General features: G+C 33.9%; 1 protein-coding gene across 1 annotated transcript; it reads left to right on the plus strand.

The window, feature by feature from the left end:
• Positions 1 to 5,981: 5,981 nt before the first annotated feature.
• LOC129896415 (uncharacterized) lies at positions 5,982 to 11,648 on the plus strand. Its single transcript, XM_055972344.1, has 2 exons — positions 5,982 to 6,176; positions 10,385 to 11,648. The coding sequence occupies exon 2, from the start codon at positions 10,438 to 10,440 to the stop codon at positions 11,473 to 11,475; it is 1,038 nt and encodes a 345-aa protein (XP_055828319.1). The 5' UTR covers positions 5,982 to 6,176; positions 10,385 to 10,437; the 3' UTR covers positions 11,476 to 11,648.
• The last annotated feature ends 3,668 nt before the right edge of the window (positions 11,649 to 15,316 follow it).

Below are 15,316 nucleotides of genomic sequence, written 5' to 3' on the forward strand. Positions count from 1 at the left end.
ATAGTACTAGACAAGGATCTTCAATTTGAATAAGAGCCATTTGCAATTCCAAATTGGGGTGTATAGAAGTTGAGGATAAAAGATATCAAACCGATAAAGGTCGAATGTATGCATCGTTTAATTGAGGAGGCTACTTGAAACACTAAAAGGGACATACGGAACAAGTACCTTCTCTTATTTAAGGATTCAATTACTACTTTTTTTCTTGACTGAACACTCGAGGATGGGTGATGAGTAAATTAGTAAATAATGATCTTTTTTGGTCATTATGGGTAGACCAATGGCAAAAGAACTGGGTCAGAAAACCTTTTGGAGAGTGACTCAAAAAATTCTACACTAGGCAAGTCTCATATGAAATATGATCAAGGTGAGGTCTAGGACAATCTGGGAATGGGCTAGAGTTAATTTCTACGTGTGGATTGGTTTTTTAATAGCCAAGACATTAAAGAGTCCATAGGACTTTTTGAAATTGAATTCGGGCTAGTAAAACTCTCGAAATCAAACTTAGCATGAAAGGATTGGCTTGAAACATTAATGGTTGAAGGTATGTTGTAAAATAGGAGCCTTTGGGGGAGTTTCTGAGCTGCAGAATCCATGCAAGTCGCTATAGCATCGTCATATCGCTATAGTGAGATATAAGGGTGTACATAGACCGGGTTGGTTCAGATTTTTTACAAACCAAACCAATAAAAGTTGGGATTTTGATATTAATTTTTCTCTGTTTTTTGGGGTTTTTGGATTTTTTTGGGTTTCTCAAGTTTTTCATAGTATCTAATAAAAAGCACAGACCAATGCTTCTTAAAAAGAGTTATAGTACAAAATATCAACATATAAGATGGAGGCAGAACACTATTTGAAGTTTTAACTTTATAAGATAGGTTTTTTTGTATATTATTTAGATGGGCTTCTCAAGTCCAAATCTAAATATAAGAAAAAAAATATGAAAAATTTTTAAAAAATATTTATAAATTACATTTTAATAAATATTTTTATGTATAACATAATTTAAAAGTAGTATATCTATAATCGGGTCGGCTTGGATTCGGTTTGACTTTTTTTAGTTAAAACCAAATGAACCCTATAATGGTCGGGTTTTTTTTTTCAAATACCAAACCAAGTCAAACTAAACCACTAGTCGGTTTTTTTTTTCGATTTGGTTCGGTTTGTCGGTTTGGTACGGTTTATCGGTTTGCCCTTTACAATCCTAGTGAGATGTTTGTGTAGGCGCTACAGCGGGGTAATAAGGTACTATATTAGGAATTTAGCACGCTATAGAGGGATTGACCACTATGGCAGGTCGCTATAGAGGGTTGGACAACTATTGTAGGGTAAGTCGGGGGTTTACTGTAGAAAATGCCCAAAACCAGTCATTAATTGGTCATCCCATTTTAGGAAATATAAAGGGCAACTTAGAGCATTTTTCACTAGTTTTTCATCTTGTTCATCAATTAAGGTAAGTTAATTACTTCCCCAACTTGTAACTTCAATTTTTAATCTATAGAATTCATGAGAGTAACCTCGGGGAAGGGTTTTAACTTGAAATTGATGATGGGATGTCCTAGTTTGGGTGGAATGGTCATGAATTGACCTGGAGTTAGAATTTGAGTATAATCCAGGAATTATCGGCTACTATTGATTGATTATTCTATTTTATTAGTAGTTTAGACCAAGAACAAACCAGGATTCTAACAAGGGGAAAGCTTAGGTTTCAAAGACTTTTCAAGGCTTGATTCGAAGTAGGTGATGGTTTGTGTGTTTCCAAATTGTGTATGTATGCATGTCTACTACTTTGTAGTATTACTTATGCAATGCATGTGAAGGAAACTAAAAGGCTAATGTGAAATGACACCGTATTGATAAAATCTTAGGCAATGAACTTTTTTGTTTACTTGTAGTTTTCAAGTGTGATTGTTCATTGTGATTGTGGTTGTGCATGATGATTGTGATTGATAGTTGGCTCGCGTACCACGCCTGATATGATTCATTAATGATTGGCTCAGATAACGCGACATTATACTAACAGTTTGTGTGTGGATTCCTTGAGAGGACTGGATATGTGCATTTTGATCATGTGGTACATGTTTCATGCATTGGCTAATTCAAAATATTATGATTGGGAATCTGTATTATGTTGTGGTTTTTGGTTTATGTGTTGACATATTTTACTATGTTGTAGTTGCTTGTTTATATTCATGTTTTGGAATTGGCCGTGTGATCGTACCAGTACACAGTGATTGTGTACTGATACTATACTTGCTCATTTCTTATTGAGTATAAAACATATTCAGGCGACTGATATGAGACCTTAGTTAAGAGACACATGATCATTTGAATCTAAGGCTGAGCTACTCTTCCGGACTACCATGGATTCCTCCCTATTTCTTTTTCCACCTTTTTGGACAAATACACTTTAGACTATTAGATTTATGTTTTCTAGTTTACGGGGTTGCATCCCTATTTTTGATTGTTTAGAGTTTTGGTACTATGATCTTGAGGCTCTATGGAGTTTAATTCCGCATATTTGTTGAACTTGATTGAGTTTATAGGGACTCAATCCTTTATTTAATTGAACTGCTTTTTAAACTGTCTTATTACATGTTTTGCCTTCTAAAAATGGGTTGATGGGTTTAGTTGGGTTAGTAATTGGGTCTCTCATCGGAGAGTTAGTGCGGGTGTCACTCACGATGGGTTAGGATCGTGATATTATTGCGTAATAAATTCACAAACTTGTTTGTGCAACATATTTCACTCTTTGCCTATTTTATTTTTAGGCTTTATAGTAGTAAAAATAAAAAAATTTAACATAGAGTAGGTCTTTCATATTTTCCTTCCAAATGACATAATTAAGGTCATTTAAAGTAACCATTTTACTTGTGTTGACTTTCATCGATTCCCCCAAAAAATACAACTATTGCAAATCAAATCTTTGATATTAGTTTTTGGAAAAATACGGACTAACATAAAATATATGATCAAAATAATATGAATAAAATTTAAAAATAATGACACCAAAATTTTTACGTGAAAACCTTTTAAATATGGAAAAAAAATCACGGCCAAGAGAAGTAACTGATATTACTATAATAAGAATTTTGTACACTGTGTTGTCACAATATAATACTCAAAGTGACTACTACACAGTCAAAAGAAATAAGCTTCTTTTGATTTTTTACCTCACTAAAATATCACACACACTCTATTTTTCTTCACAAACTATTTTCTTACACACTTTATGAAATGCCTCACTACTCTATCTATAATCTTCATCTCTATGGTGTGTTTACAAATGATCGAGAGGCTCTCGATTTATAGAGAAAGAAAATTATGCCTATATCACTAATGACATAGGTAAAAGTAGCAATTTCAACAAAGATGTGTAAATTTTATCAATTTGCCAACTACCAAATCTACATTTCTTAACTTTCTTTTTCAATCTTGCAGAAAAATGTTAACTTCAACAATGAAAAATGGAGTTGGACCGCACAATATTTTAGTGTTATTTATCATGACGTAATGATGATATTACAAAAAGAAAAACATAATATTGAATTTTTTGGATCCTATACAATTATCAATATTTGCTATGAAATTTCAAAGTGTGTTAAATTTTTTGCTATGACATTGGATGCTTATGTTGGATAGACTTTTATCTGCGGAAGCAATTTCTTTTGTCAGAATTTTGAAGTCATAGAAATATTGATAATAAATTAATATTACTATTATAAAAAATTAAAAAATTAGGAATCTTACTTTTAATATCAAATTCAATTTTGAAAACAAAAATTAAAATTGTGCGAGGCAAATTTACGTGAAATGAATCTATATAGGGCAAGTTGAGAATAATTTTTTTCTATGCTTAATGGAGTGGGGCAGGGCGAAACAGATTAGAATGTTTGCAGATTTATGCGAGTTTCCTATGCAATTACGAGTCTTAAACTTATTTGAGCTACAAAGAGATAGTGTAACTTTTTTTTCCATTTTATCAAAGTTTTTTAAATGGCAGCCGTTAAATCTCTTAACTTCTAAAATTTGATATAAAACGAAAGTTTTTCATCCACTTTATAAAATAGAAGAAATTCTTCCACTTTATAAAGTGAAATGTTTTTTCACTTTACAAGAAAATTTTACTTTACCAAAACTTTTTACTTTACTCAAATATTGTAGTTATAACTCAAGAAATATAACTGCAATGAGCTGACGAATCTCTGAATACAAGTTAGATCAGATTTACAAACCAACCCACAACACGACAATTTCATAGAAATGTAGGTCATCATATACATTAACATATATTGGGATATAAATAAAATAAATGTGTGTCACATTGGGATCCCCACTAAATGTCGAAATGAAATCCTCCATGATCGTCGTGGGACTAGGATCTGCAGTGGATGAAGGATCTATAGTATGAATCTAAAATCGGAAAAGGATAAAAAAAATGTCCTTAAAATATGTGAAATGAGCAAAAATACCCACCCTTTGTAATTTGGTTCAAAAATGCACTTGCTCTCAATACTTTGGTCCAAAAATACTTTTACCATTGATAGTTTGGTCCAGAAATGCCCATACTATTACTAAATGGGTCAAAAAAATCCCTTTTCGAAAAAAATTATATCAATATTCTTTTTCAAAACACATTTGGTTCCTAATAAAAATATTGTTTTTAAAGAACCCTATTCTTGTTTTCTTTCGTTTAAAATCACTTTAAGTAATAAAAGTGTAGGAAATAAGTTTTTATTCTTAATCTTATTTTATCAATTAAAATAAAATAATTTCATCTACCCTTTGATTGATAATATATGTAATATATATATATATATACATAAAATCATAGCAAATCCATCATTAATTTTTATTTAAATAATGATAAAAAATAATTATAATAAAATAAGAAATATTTTTATTTTTTAATTTATATGCTATTGTTTATGACTCAGCGGAGAAGTAAAGTTCTGCTCTCCTCTCTTTCTCTTACGTATCTAGTTCCACAACTTAACTCTTACTTTTACGATGTAAGGGAAGAACGTAAAAGTAATAAAGGAAAAGCAAGGTGTGGCGTAAGTCAAAACTTTTTGGTCTCCATGTTCTGGTCTCGGAAGAAGCTTATTTGGTCTTCTTTGAAGGCTAGAAGCATCCTCAAGTCATTGAGGATGGTCAAAGCAATGGAGTTTTTCGAGGGGAGAAGAGAATTCCACTCCTTGATTAGGAGGTTAGAGCATTGATTATGAATAAGCCGTGAATATAAATAGTCAGAAGCGAGGTTACGAGCTGGCAGAGACATTTCTTTCTTTCTTGGTCAACAACCAAGCACATTTCCAACAAGTCTCTCTTCTTTTTTGGGGGATTGAAGTAGAATAAACATTTGTTAGTAAAAAGTATATTAAGAAAAAATGTGTCCAAAAGGAAAAAAATAATATATTTATTTGGAATAATGGTATTTTTGGACCAAAGTAGTGACAACAAAGATATTTTTGGACCAAACTATAAATGAAGGCATTTTTGATCATTTCACATAGTTTAAAAATATTTTGACTATCTTCCAATCTAAAAATAAAATGAAAAGTCAATTTAATATAAACTTAAGACATTAATAAATAATAAAAATATAAAAATATTTCAAACCAAAAAATGTCAAAACGACATCCTCCATGATCGTCATGGAACTAGTTTTGGTAAAGTAAAAGGTTTTGATAAACTAATTTTTTCTTATAAAGTATAAGAAAAACTTTCACTCTATAAAGTGAGAGAATTTCTTCCGTTTTATAAAATGGAAGAATTTAAAAATAGTTGCCACTTGAAAATTTTGATAAAACAAAAAGGATTATACTAAACCTATTTTAATTATATTTTTAAAACATAATTTACTTGTGTCAATATTATATCTGATAGTTAAATATATTCCGAACTCGGCAATTAATCCGCTCCGGCCCATCCCATTGTTGTTCCTACGCCCACATTCTTCCTTTTTTGGACGGAGGGAGTACGTCAATTTTGAACCAAACGCCGTCAGTTCAAATCTGGACCCACTTCGTTTCTATGCTGTGGGCCCCAGCGCCGCCTCCGTTAAATTTCAGGGCTATCCTACAACAAAACTGAGACTCCGACTCCATTAAATTTCCATGCTATCGTCGTTCTCTCTGTCTCTGGAAATTTCTTTGAAGAAGCTCCAATCTCAGGTTCGTCGACTTCAATGGAATTTTACGTTATCTGTATCTCTGTGCTTTAACTTTTCATCATTTTCTTTACTCATATGTTTTGTAATAACTCAACAATTTACGGTATCTGTTTTATAGGTTTGAAACATCGAATATAGGGTTTTTGATGTGTTGATTCTAAGGCTGATAATTAATAAACGCACCTCAGTACTAAATTAGATATGTTCCCTTCTATTACGTTCATCTGATTCTAATACTTAGTACTTTGACAATTAGGGTTTCTGAAAAGTAAAGGGCCTCTAAATTCCGTCTAGTAATTACTTGCAGATCTAAAAGGTTTATTGACAATCATGGAACCTAATGGAAGAGTAAAACCAATAACTAAGTCTTAAGCCTAATTAATTGATGCACGATTGGTGGATGCTGAATGATTGATGCAATAAAGACATTCTTTTGTGAGAGGTGTACCATGCATGGAGAAGCTTTTTGTAGGATGAGATTTTAACAGACATATCAGTCAACCTCGAGTGGTTATGATGATGTGAATGGAAGTTTTGGTTTTGGGGATAGGGATGCTGTAGGAGTCACACTGTTGGATTTCACGAGAACTCTTGAGTTCTTGGTTGCCGATTCGAGTTTTCCAAAGGGGAGGAACATTTGGTAACCTTCCGTAGTGTGGTGACTAGATAGATTACTTGCTCATTGGGAAGAATGATAAATTGCTTCCACATTAGGAAGGTTATTCTGAGTGAGAATCTCACGACTCAACATAAGCTCTTGGTGATGAATTTGGAGATCAAAACGACGAAGAAAAAGAGGGTCGGTAATGAACGACCAAGGATCAAATCGGTTTGACCATGGCCGATGCCCAGGAGATGGGGGAGAAGCTGTTGGGTTAGGATTGCTAGTTGCATTAGAATAACAACTAGAGAGGTTTTAGGAGTTTCGAGAGGTAAATTTGATGGGCATCAAGGGGATTGGTGGTGGAATGGGAACGTCCAAGGGAAAGTGGAAGTAAAAAAGGTGGTGTATGTTAAGCGTGTGGAGAGTAAGGACGAGGAGGAGAAGCGAACAAAGAGGAAACATATAAGATGGCGAGGAAGAGGCAAAGCTAACAGTTACGACGGCTAAAACAACTTTTGAATTCTTATATGTAGAGCTTGCGGACAAATGCAAAGATAAGAAGTTGTATACACTAACCAAGGCGAGGGATATGAAGGCTCGAGACCTGGACCAATTGAAGTGCATCAAGGATGAGGACAACAAAGTAATGGTGGATGAGACACTTATTAGACGGAGATGATAACCATACTTCCATGAACTCTTGATCGAAGAGGGGGACATAGGTGTATTCATGTTGAGTAGCTTGAGGGTGCTATACATAGGATTCGTAAGGGGAGAGCAACTAGGACAGATGAGATTCTGGTGGAATTTCAGAGGAGCGCAGAGAGGGTAGGTATAGAATGACTGACTGAGTTATTTAATGTTACTTTTAGGACGAAAAAGAAGTCAGAAGAATGGATGTGGAGTACGATGATTCCTTTGTACAAGAACAAGTGTGACATTCAGACTTGCAGCAACTATTGGGGATATCAAACTACTAAGCCATACTCTGAAGGTTTGGAAGAAGATGGTGGAGATGAGGGTGAGGAGGGACGTGGCTATTTCCAAGAACCAGTTCGAATTTATATCCGAGTGTTCATTACAGAAGCAATTCATTTGGTTAGGAGATTAGTGGAGCAGTATAGGGAGAGAAAGAGGAACCTTCAAATGGTGTTTGATCTAGAGAAAAGCTTATGACAAGGTTTCAAGGAAAGTTCTTTGAAAGTGCTTGGAGCCTAAAAGTGTTCTTATGGTGTATACTAGAGAGATTAAGGACATGTATGATTGAGCCAAGACTCGAGTAAAGATAGTGGGTGGGGACTCAAAGCACTTTCCAGTTATGACGGAATTATACCAAGGATCAACCCTTGGTCCTTTTTTATTTGCTTTGGTGATAGATGAACTTTAAGTGTATTCAAGGTGAGGTTTCATGGTGTATGTTATTGGCAGATGACATTGTTTTGATAGATGAGACTTTTAAGGGGGTTAACACTAAGCTTGAGGTTTGGCGAAAAATTTTGGAGTCTAAAGGGTGTAAGTTGAGTAGGACCAAGATAGAAAACGTGGAGTGTAAGTTCAGTGACATAACTCATAGGATGCTATGGAGGTAAGACTTGATACACAAGTCATCCATTGGAAAGGAAGTTTCAAATATTTTGGGTCTATTGTCTAAAGTATTGGGAAAAATTGACGAGAATGTCACACATCGTATTGGTACAGGTTGGATGAAATGGAGGCTCGCATTCGGAGTCTTATTTGATATAAAGGTGCCATTAAAACTTAAAGGCAAGTTCTACAAACGATGGTTAGAACCAGTTGTGTTGTATGAAGTAGAATGTTGGCCAATCCAGAATTCCCGCATTCAGAAGTTGAAAGTTGCGGAAACGAGGATATCTGATAAAGGTAGGAGTGACCTCGATAGAGGATAAGATGCGAGAAGCGAGATTGAGATGGTTCAGACATGTGAAGAGGAGATACACGGATGCACTAGTGCGGAGGTGTGAGAGGTCCGCTATGGATGGTTACAGGAGAGGCAGAGGTAAGCCGAAAAAATATTAAGGAGAGGTAATTAGATAGGACATGATGCACCTCCAACTTACTGAGGATGTGACTTTAGATAGAGGATTTTGGAGGATATAGATTAGGGTAGAGGGTTCGCTAGGTAGTTAAGAATTGTCTCGCTTAGCCTTTCATTGTAGCAGTCGTAGGTTTCCATATGAGTTTTTAGTTATCTCATATCTATTACTATTTATTATTTCTTTACACTTTGATTATCGTATTGCTTAGTTGTAATGATTATTCCGTTTTAGTATGCTTTGTCATGCTTTCTTTAGCATTTTTGTCTTGACTTTTTCACTCCCATTCTTTTCTTTTTCGAACTATTTTGTAATGCTTGTACCTGAGTCAATGATCTGTCAAAAATTACCTCTCTACCTTTTAGGCTAAGGTGTGCGTACACACTACCCTCCCTAGACCTCACATGAGGGATTATACTGGGTATGTTGTGTTTTTGCTAATCAGAATCTCTTGACCCCCCCCACCCCCACCCCCCACCCCCACCCCCCACCCCACACACACAATTTTTTTTTTGTTGGGTGTGGTGAGGGTCATCAGGATCTTTGAGGAGAATTTAAGATTTTGGCTGGCTGTGTGAGAAAATTGAATCAGCTCGACGTTGAGTTGGTAAAGAATGTGGCATTGTCTGAACACTTCCACATTCGCATTGCTTAAAAGGGGCAATTGTTGCCTTTCTGAATTATACTGGAAAATAGTCATTTCATGGAATGTTGGATGCAAAGGATATGCACAATGGTAGAAGTTGTCTTAAAAGATCTACAATCTAACCAACACATGCAGATGAACAACATAACATAATGGAAGTAGAAGATCTTTATAGGCAATACATGAACAGTTCTGGTCTCCAACACTAGAGAAATCTTAAGAGAAAATATTAAGTTTCGGAATGGAACATTTTCAAATGGAGTAGAATTGATACAGAGGATACATAAAGCCGATGCGCAACTAGCTTCGAACTAAAGACAGTTGTACTTGTTGCATGAATGTGTACGAGGATTTGGTGTGCACACTCATGAATAGTCAGACTGGACCATTTTAGAAATAGTCCCAATTGTAAGACGTCACATTAGTAATAGATGGAGTTAACTTGAGTAAACCTTAAGGGGGAAAAGTGTGAGGGACTAAGAACGCTCTCAAAGAGAAGAAACATTTAGTTGTAAATTGACTAATGTGGATATTAATGTGATTTTTTATTGTCAATGTTGATATCCTGTTTTCTAGGTTTTTATTTTAGTTTTTGATTTTTCAATTTAGATTTTGAATCCACGGATGTAATTGGTTTACAAGAAAAAGAGGGAAAAGTTATTGCAGATTCTTTTGGACATGGGATGTTTAAATGAGTACATTGTTGAACCTGTTTCCTTTTTTGATGTCCTTCACACCCCTCCTCCTCCCCCAACAAAAGATAAAGAAAATTTTGAATATGATGGGCCCTCAGATTAAAATGAAATATCAGTCATTTCATTATGTGCAGTGATGGCGATGTTCCTAAATTTGCACTAATGGTTAGCTGTAACCAATTATTTATTCTTTTGCTCTTCTTATTTCAGAATTGCATCGGTGCATTAAAGTAGAAGCCAGTCCAGCAGTGCATCATCTCAACATGCCAAAAGACAGAAGTGTGAATTCCTTTTCCGTTAACCAGTCAAGGACATCTCCTTACTCTTGCAGCTCAAAGAATTCTGACCTCGACTCCAAGAAATCTCTACTACCAGTTGTGAATGAAAGAGAATGGGAAGAAGCTAGATGTCCAATATGTATGGAACATCCACACAATGCTGTCCTTTTACTTTGTTCTTCACAAGACAAGGGTTGTCATCCTTATATGTGCGACACAAGTCATCGACATTCTAATTGCCTTGATCAATTTCGTAAATCATCTGCTGTAGGAGCTCAACAAAACGAAGATAATGTATCAGGAGCTGTGTTCCGTAGAGGAAGTTGGGGGCAAGCACTATCAGGAGCTTCAAGGTTTTGTGTGCAGAAGCAACCTGGGCTTGCCTGCCCTCTTTGCCGGGGACATGTCGAAGGATGGATTGTTGTAAAGGCTGCTCGTAATTTCATGAACTCCAAAACAAGGAGTTGTGCCCTGGAGACATGTGATTTCTCTGGTAACTATGCCGAACTAAGAAAGCATGCAAGGCATGAACATCCCTCGGAAAGGCCAGCTGCGGCCGACCCTATGCGGCAGTCTGACTGGACAAGATTGGAGCTTCAAAGGGACTTTGAAGATGCTTTCAGTGCATATCAAACACCATCTGATGATGACATTTCTGGAGTTGACTTCCTAACAGAGCTGCCTCACTTCCTAACAGATCTGCCTCTTGACACTGGTCTATTTGACCTGCTAGATGGTTACTACCCAGAGGCTGAGGAGGGATTGGATGAAGACATCAATATGTCACTGGATTTCGAACTTGAGCTCTCTTTCTCTTTCCTGAATGAGTTCCCAGTGGTGCCTTCAGCATGGGATGGGTCTCCAAGCTATGCTGGTGGGAGAAGCACTTATCGATCAGAGAGTGGTGCTAGATCACAAAACAGGAGATCTAGAAGATCGGCATCAGGTTCTGATAACTACGAACAGAGGTCAACAGGTTCAAGAAGCACAAATCTGTCATCAAGACACGGACACTTTAGTTAATTTGAATGGTCATGGTTTTAGCGTATGGGTAGAGTTCAGGTCTTGCCTTTTAGGTATCATGTTATCGTTTGCACTATTACTTGCTGTTATAGTCTCGGTCCGCTGTCTTCGCTGCTTTTCTACTTAAAATCCGAATTTTAACTTCGCTATTAATGCAAGATTTCTTCTACATATGTTTGAAGGTTCTGTTTTGTTATGAGCCTTCTTAGAGCGTGGTTCCACTTAGACCATCTTCAATCCATATTTATTTTACTCTCTATTCTCTATTTTTGGAGAGTAAAATAGAGAATGGGTTTTTCAATCACCCTCTATTTTACTCTCTATTCTCCATTTATAGAGAGGTGTTTGGAGAACTACTATGCATCCTCTCTATTTCACTTTTTGATTATTATTATTATTATTACTATTATTATTTGTAATTAACATATTATAAATTATATAAGACCATTGATTAAATCTCTAATATTCGTAATTATTTTTTAATATAATATAGCATTTTAAAATATATATTATTTAATATATACTACTTAAATTCTAAATTAATAATATTTCAATTCTAAAAAAATCATCATTTTAAATATATAATTAAAAATTAGTATAATTTTTCACTACGAAAGAATGCACAAAATTTAAATGATAAGATGAAATATCTAATTAAAAAACACAATACACAACATATACATTATGAGAGCATTTAATAATTTTAATAGAACATTTATCGAAGCAACGTAATAATCTTGAAAGTTGAGTATTTATGTAATATTTATGCAATTGTATTTCATTAATGATTTCACTTTTATTTGAATTGTCCATTAATATGTATAATATATAATATTTTCTTGCAATTTATGTTATTTAGAAATTTAGAATAAATATAATTTTCGACTAAATAAAAAATTTGAAAAAGAATTAAAAAATTTATTACATAAAGATTTTATAGGGTGATTATTTGAAAATAACAACAATTTATATTATGAAATAAGAAAATAAAAATAATAATATAATACCAAAAAAAGAGAAATATTCTTTTCAAAAAGTAAAATAGAAAATCGAGTTGAAATTGATTGTCTCCAAATATAGAGAACTCCTATATTTGGAGAGTAAAATCGAGAATAGGATTAAATGCCCTTAGGGGTCATTTGGTGTGAATGATAACACAAAATAGTGATGGATTAAATTATAGTGACACTTAATTTGTTGTTTGGTTGACAAGTTTGGATAACTTATCATGGTATTAATAATTAGTAATGAGATAAGTTATCCCTCCTCTTGGGTGGTATAATAATTCCGGGATAAAATAGGTAAATGACAAAAAATTCCCTTTAAATCATTTTTATACCTCACTTTTCAAATTCATATATATTTACACTATTTTTAATATAAATTTTACTTAAATCCCATAATAAAAAAGCCCAATTACAATTCATCCCTACTCTTTCGTTAATTATCCGAAATCCCTGATTTTGACATACTTTCGGATACATAAGTATTGTGCCTGATACATCGCGAATTGATCTATAGTAATTAATGTGGTTGATTTTTTTTTATGAAAAGGTAACGTATCTCACTTTAAGTTTCCTTCATTCAAGCAATCACGTAGTAAAATCAGGTAATTAACCCCCAAACAAACCGTAACAGATTGTTGAATTCGAAAATTCAAAAATCCAAACGGGCATAGCATAGAATTCTTTCAAATTTCAATTCAATTTTCAAAATTCATTGAATAATTCAAGATGAATATATCAATTTTACTGAGACATTTTGAAGTTTGACAATCCGAGATGAGTTATGAAAGATACATAAGTGATGGAATCGTAGTTGGCGGTAATATTTCGTTCGTGAATCTAAAATCAATATTTTTTGCTGAATTGAGCATCGACGAATCATTGAAAAACATTGAAATCTGATACATCGTGCAAGGTAACTCATCGTCAATGATTATTCGTAATGATACGTGTGTTAAACTTTACATCGAGTTGAAGAAGAACGAGCCCGGATTCACAATATATCCCATGTGCATAACAACATCAGATAGAACAAGTTATTAGATACAATCACTCGATGTATCATTAACAAATCTAATATTTATTTAGATTTATGATATAATACAGATACATATACATAATATTTAGAGATATACATATTGAGTTTGATACATTGAGTATACGTGTTTAAGAACTGTCTGATACATATAGTTTTAAATATTTTTTTTTATAGAAAATGAGTGAAAATTTGAATCTTGATACATTACTAAATATTGTATCTCAATGGTTAAGCAACACTCCGTACATTTCAAGTTGTATCAGGTACACTCATTTTTTTGAAGTTTTTATTCATGATTCATCATAGTCTTATGTATCTAATAGAGTTTAATAAGTTTTTCTACTATTTTGTTGATTTCGAAAATTATTTTTTTATTTTATAGTCAAAATACATAAGAATTATTATGTATTTGGTATAATTGAAAAACACTTTTGCTGTCAATATGTACTTTCATTATTATATTTGGTCATGATACATAAAAAACTTATGTATCTGGGACATGTTAATAACTTTTCCTAAAAATATGCAGTTGTGAGTTAACATGCTATTCAGACGACTGTTGTTGGAGAATGAAAGCATTGTGTAGGAAAAACTCTGATATATTCAAAGTGAGATATTTCAATAGTGAACATTCATGTCCCTTAAGAGATAGAATTTTCAACAAAGTCCATGCTACAAAGGCTTTTGTTAGTGCATTCACTGCACCTAAATTAGTTAATCATAAGAGAATTCATGCCCCTAATGATATAAGAAAGGATATTAAAGCAGTCTATGGGGTTGATATTATCTATCAACAAGCATGACATGCAAAGAAATATGCTTTGGAGATGTTAAGGGGTAATCCTGCTGATGGATATAGGCAGATTCATGTATACATCCATATGCTAAATCCCTGTATCCAAATTTGTAGATAACTATGCACAAGTCACCAAGCGATTAGTTCATGTATCTATTCATAGCGTTAAAGCTATTGATGAGTGGGTTTCAGTTTTGCAGACCTGTAGTTGTTGTTGACGATGCTCATCTTGATGGACCTTATAAAAGGACATTTGTATCGGCTAGAACACTTGATAGAATAGGTATTACGTTTTGTTACTGTTAGGTATTGAATAACAATATATCATCTCATTTGATACATTTGTTGTGTATCTGATATACAATAATAACTATTTTGTAGCTGAGAATTATTTTTAAGTTGCATATTTTCATTGGCGTATAGTATTGTTGATACGAAAAATAATTCATCATGGTCGTGATTTTTCCAACAGCTCAGAGATGCATTTGCTGAGAGGGACAATATGCGTATTGTATTGGATAGGAAGGAAAGCATAATGAAAAGTGTAAGTATTGTGTTTTCCAATATTCCTCACATTGCATCCATATGGCATATATGAAAAAATGTGTGCACTAACAACAGAAGGAACAAAACTATACTAAGTGACCTCTTCTACTCAATGGACAAAGCATACCAAAAAGATGAATTCCAACAAATAATGGTAAAAGTGAAAAAACTTAATCACAGGGTGAAAGATTAATTGAAAAATGCGGGGTACGAAAAGTGGTCAAGAGTTCATGGAACTGTCAACAGGGGGAGAATGATGACTTCTAATATTGCAGAATGTATCAAGGATGTCTTGTTGAAGCACGAGAATTGCCTATAATTGACTTTTTGAAAAAGATGAGAATGTTATTTGATGCTTGAAACTACAAAAATAGAAAAATAGCAGCTTATACAAAACAGACTTTGGGTAGAAAATTCGAAGATATCCTAATACTAAACACAATGAAGTGTTCGAGA

Source organism: Solanum dulcamara, chromosome 1 (assembly GCF_947179165.1).
Source record: "Solanum dulcamara chromosome 1, daSolDulc1.2, whole genome shotgun sequence".
In the NCBI taxonomy this organism is placed as follows: Eukaryota; Viridiplantae; Streptophyta; class Magnoliopsida; order Solanales; family Solanaceae; genus Solanum; species Solanum dulcamara.

Coding starts and splice junctions, on each gene's coding strand:
- LOC129896415 (XM_055972344.1), top strand. CDS start 10,438: ATGCCAAAAGACAGAAGTGTGAATTCCTTTTCCGTTAACCAGTCAAGG.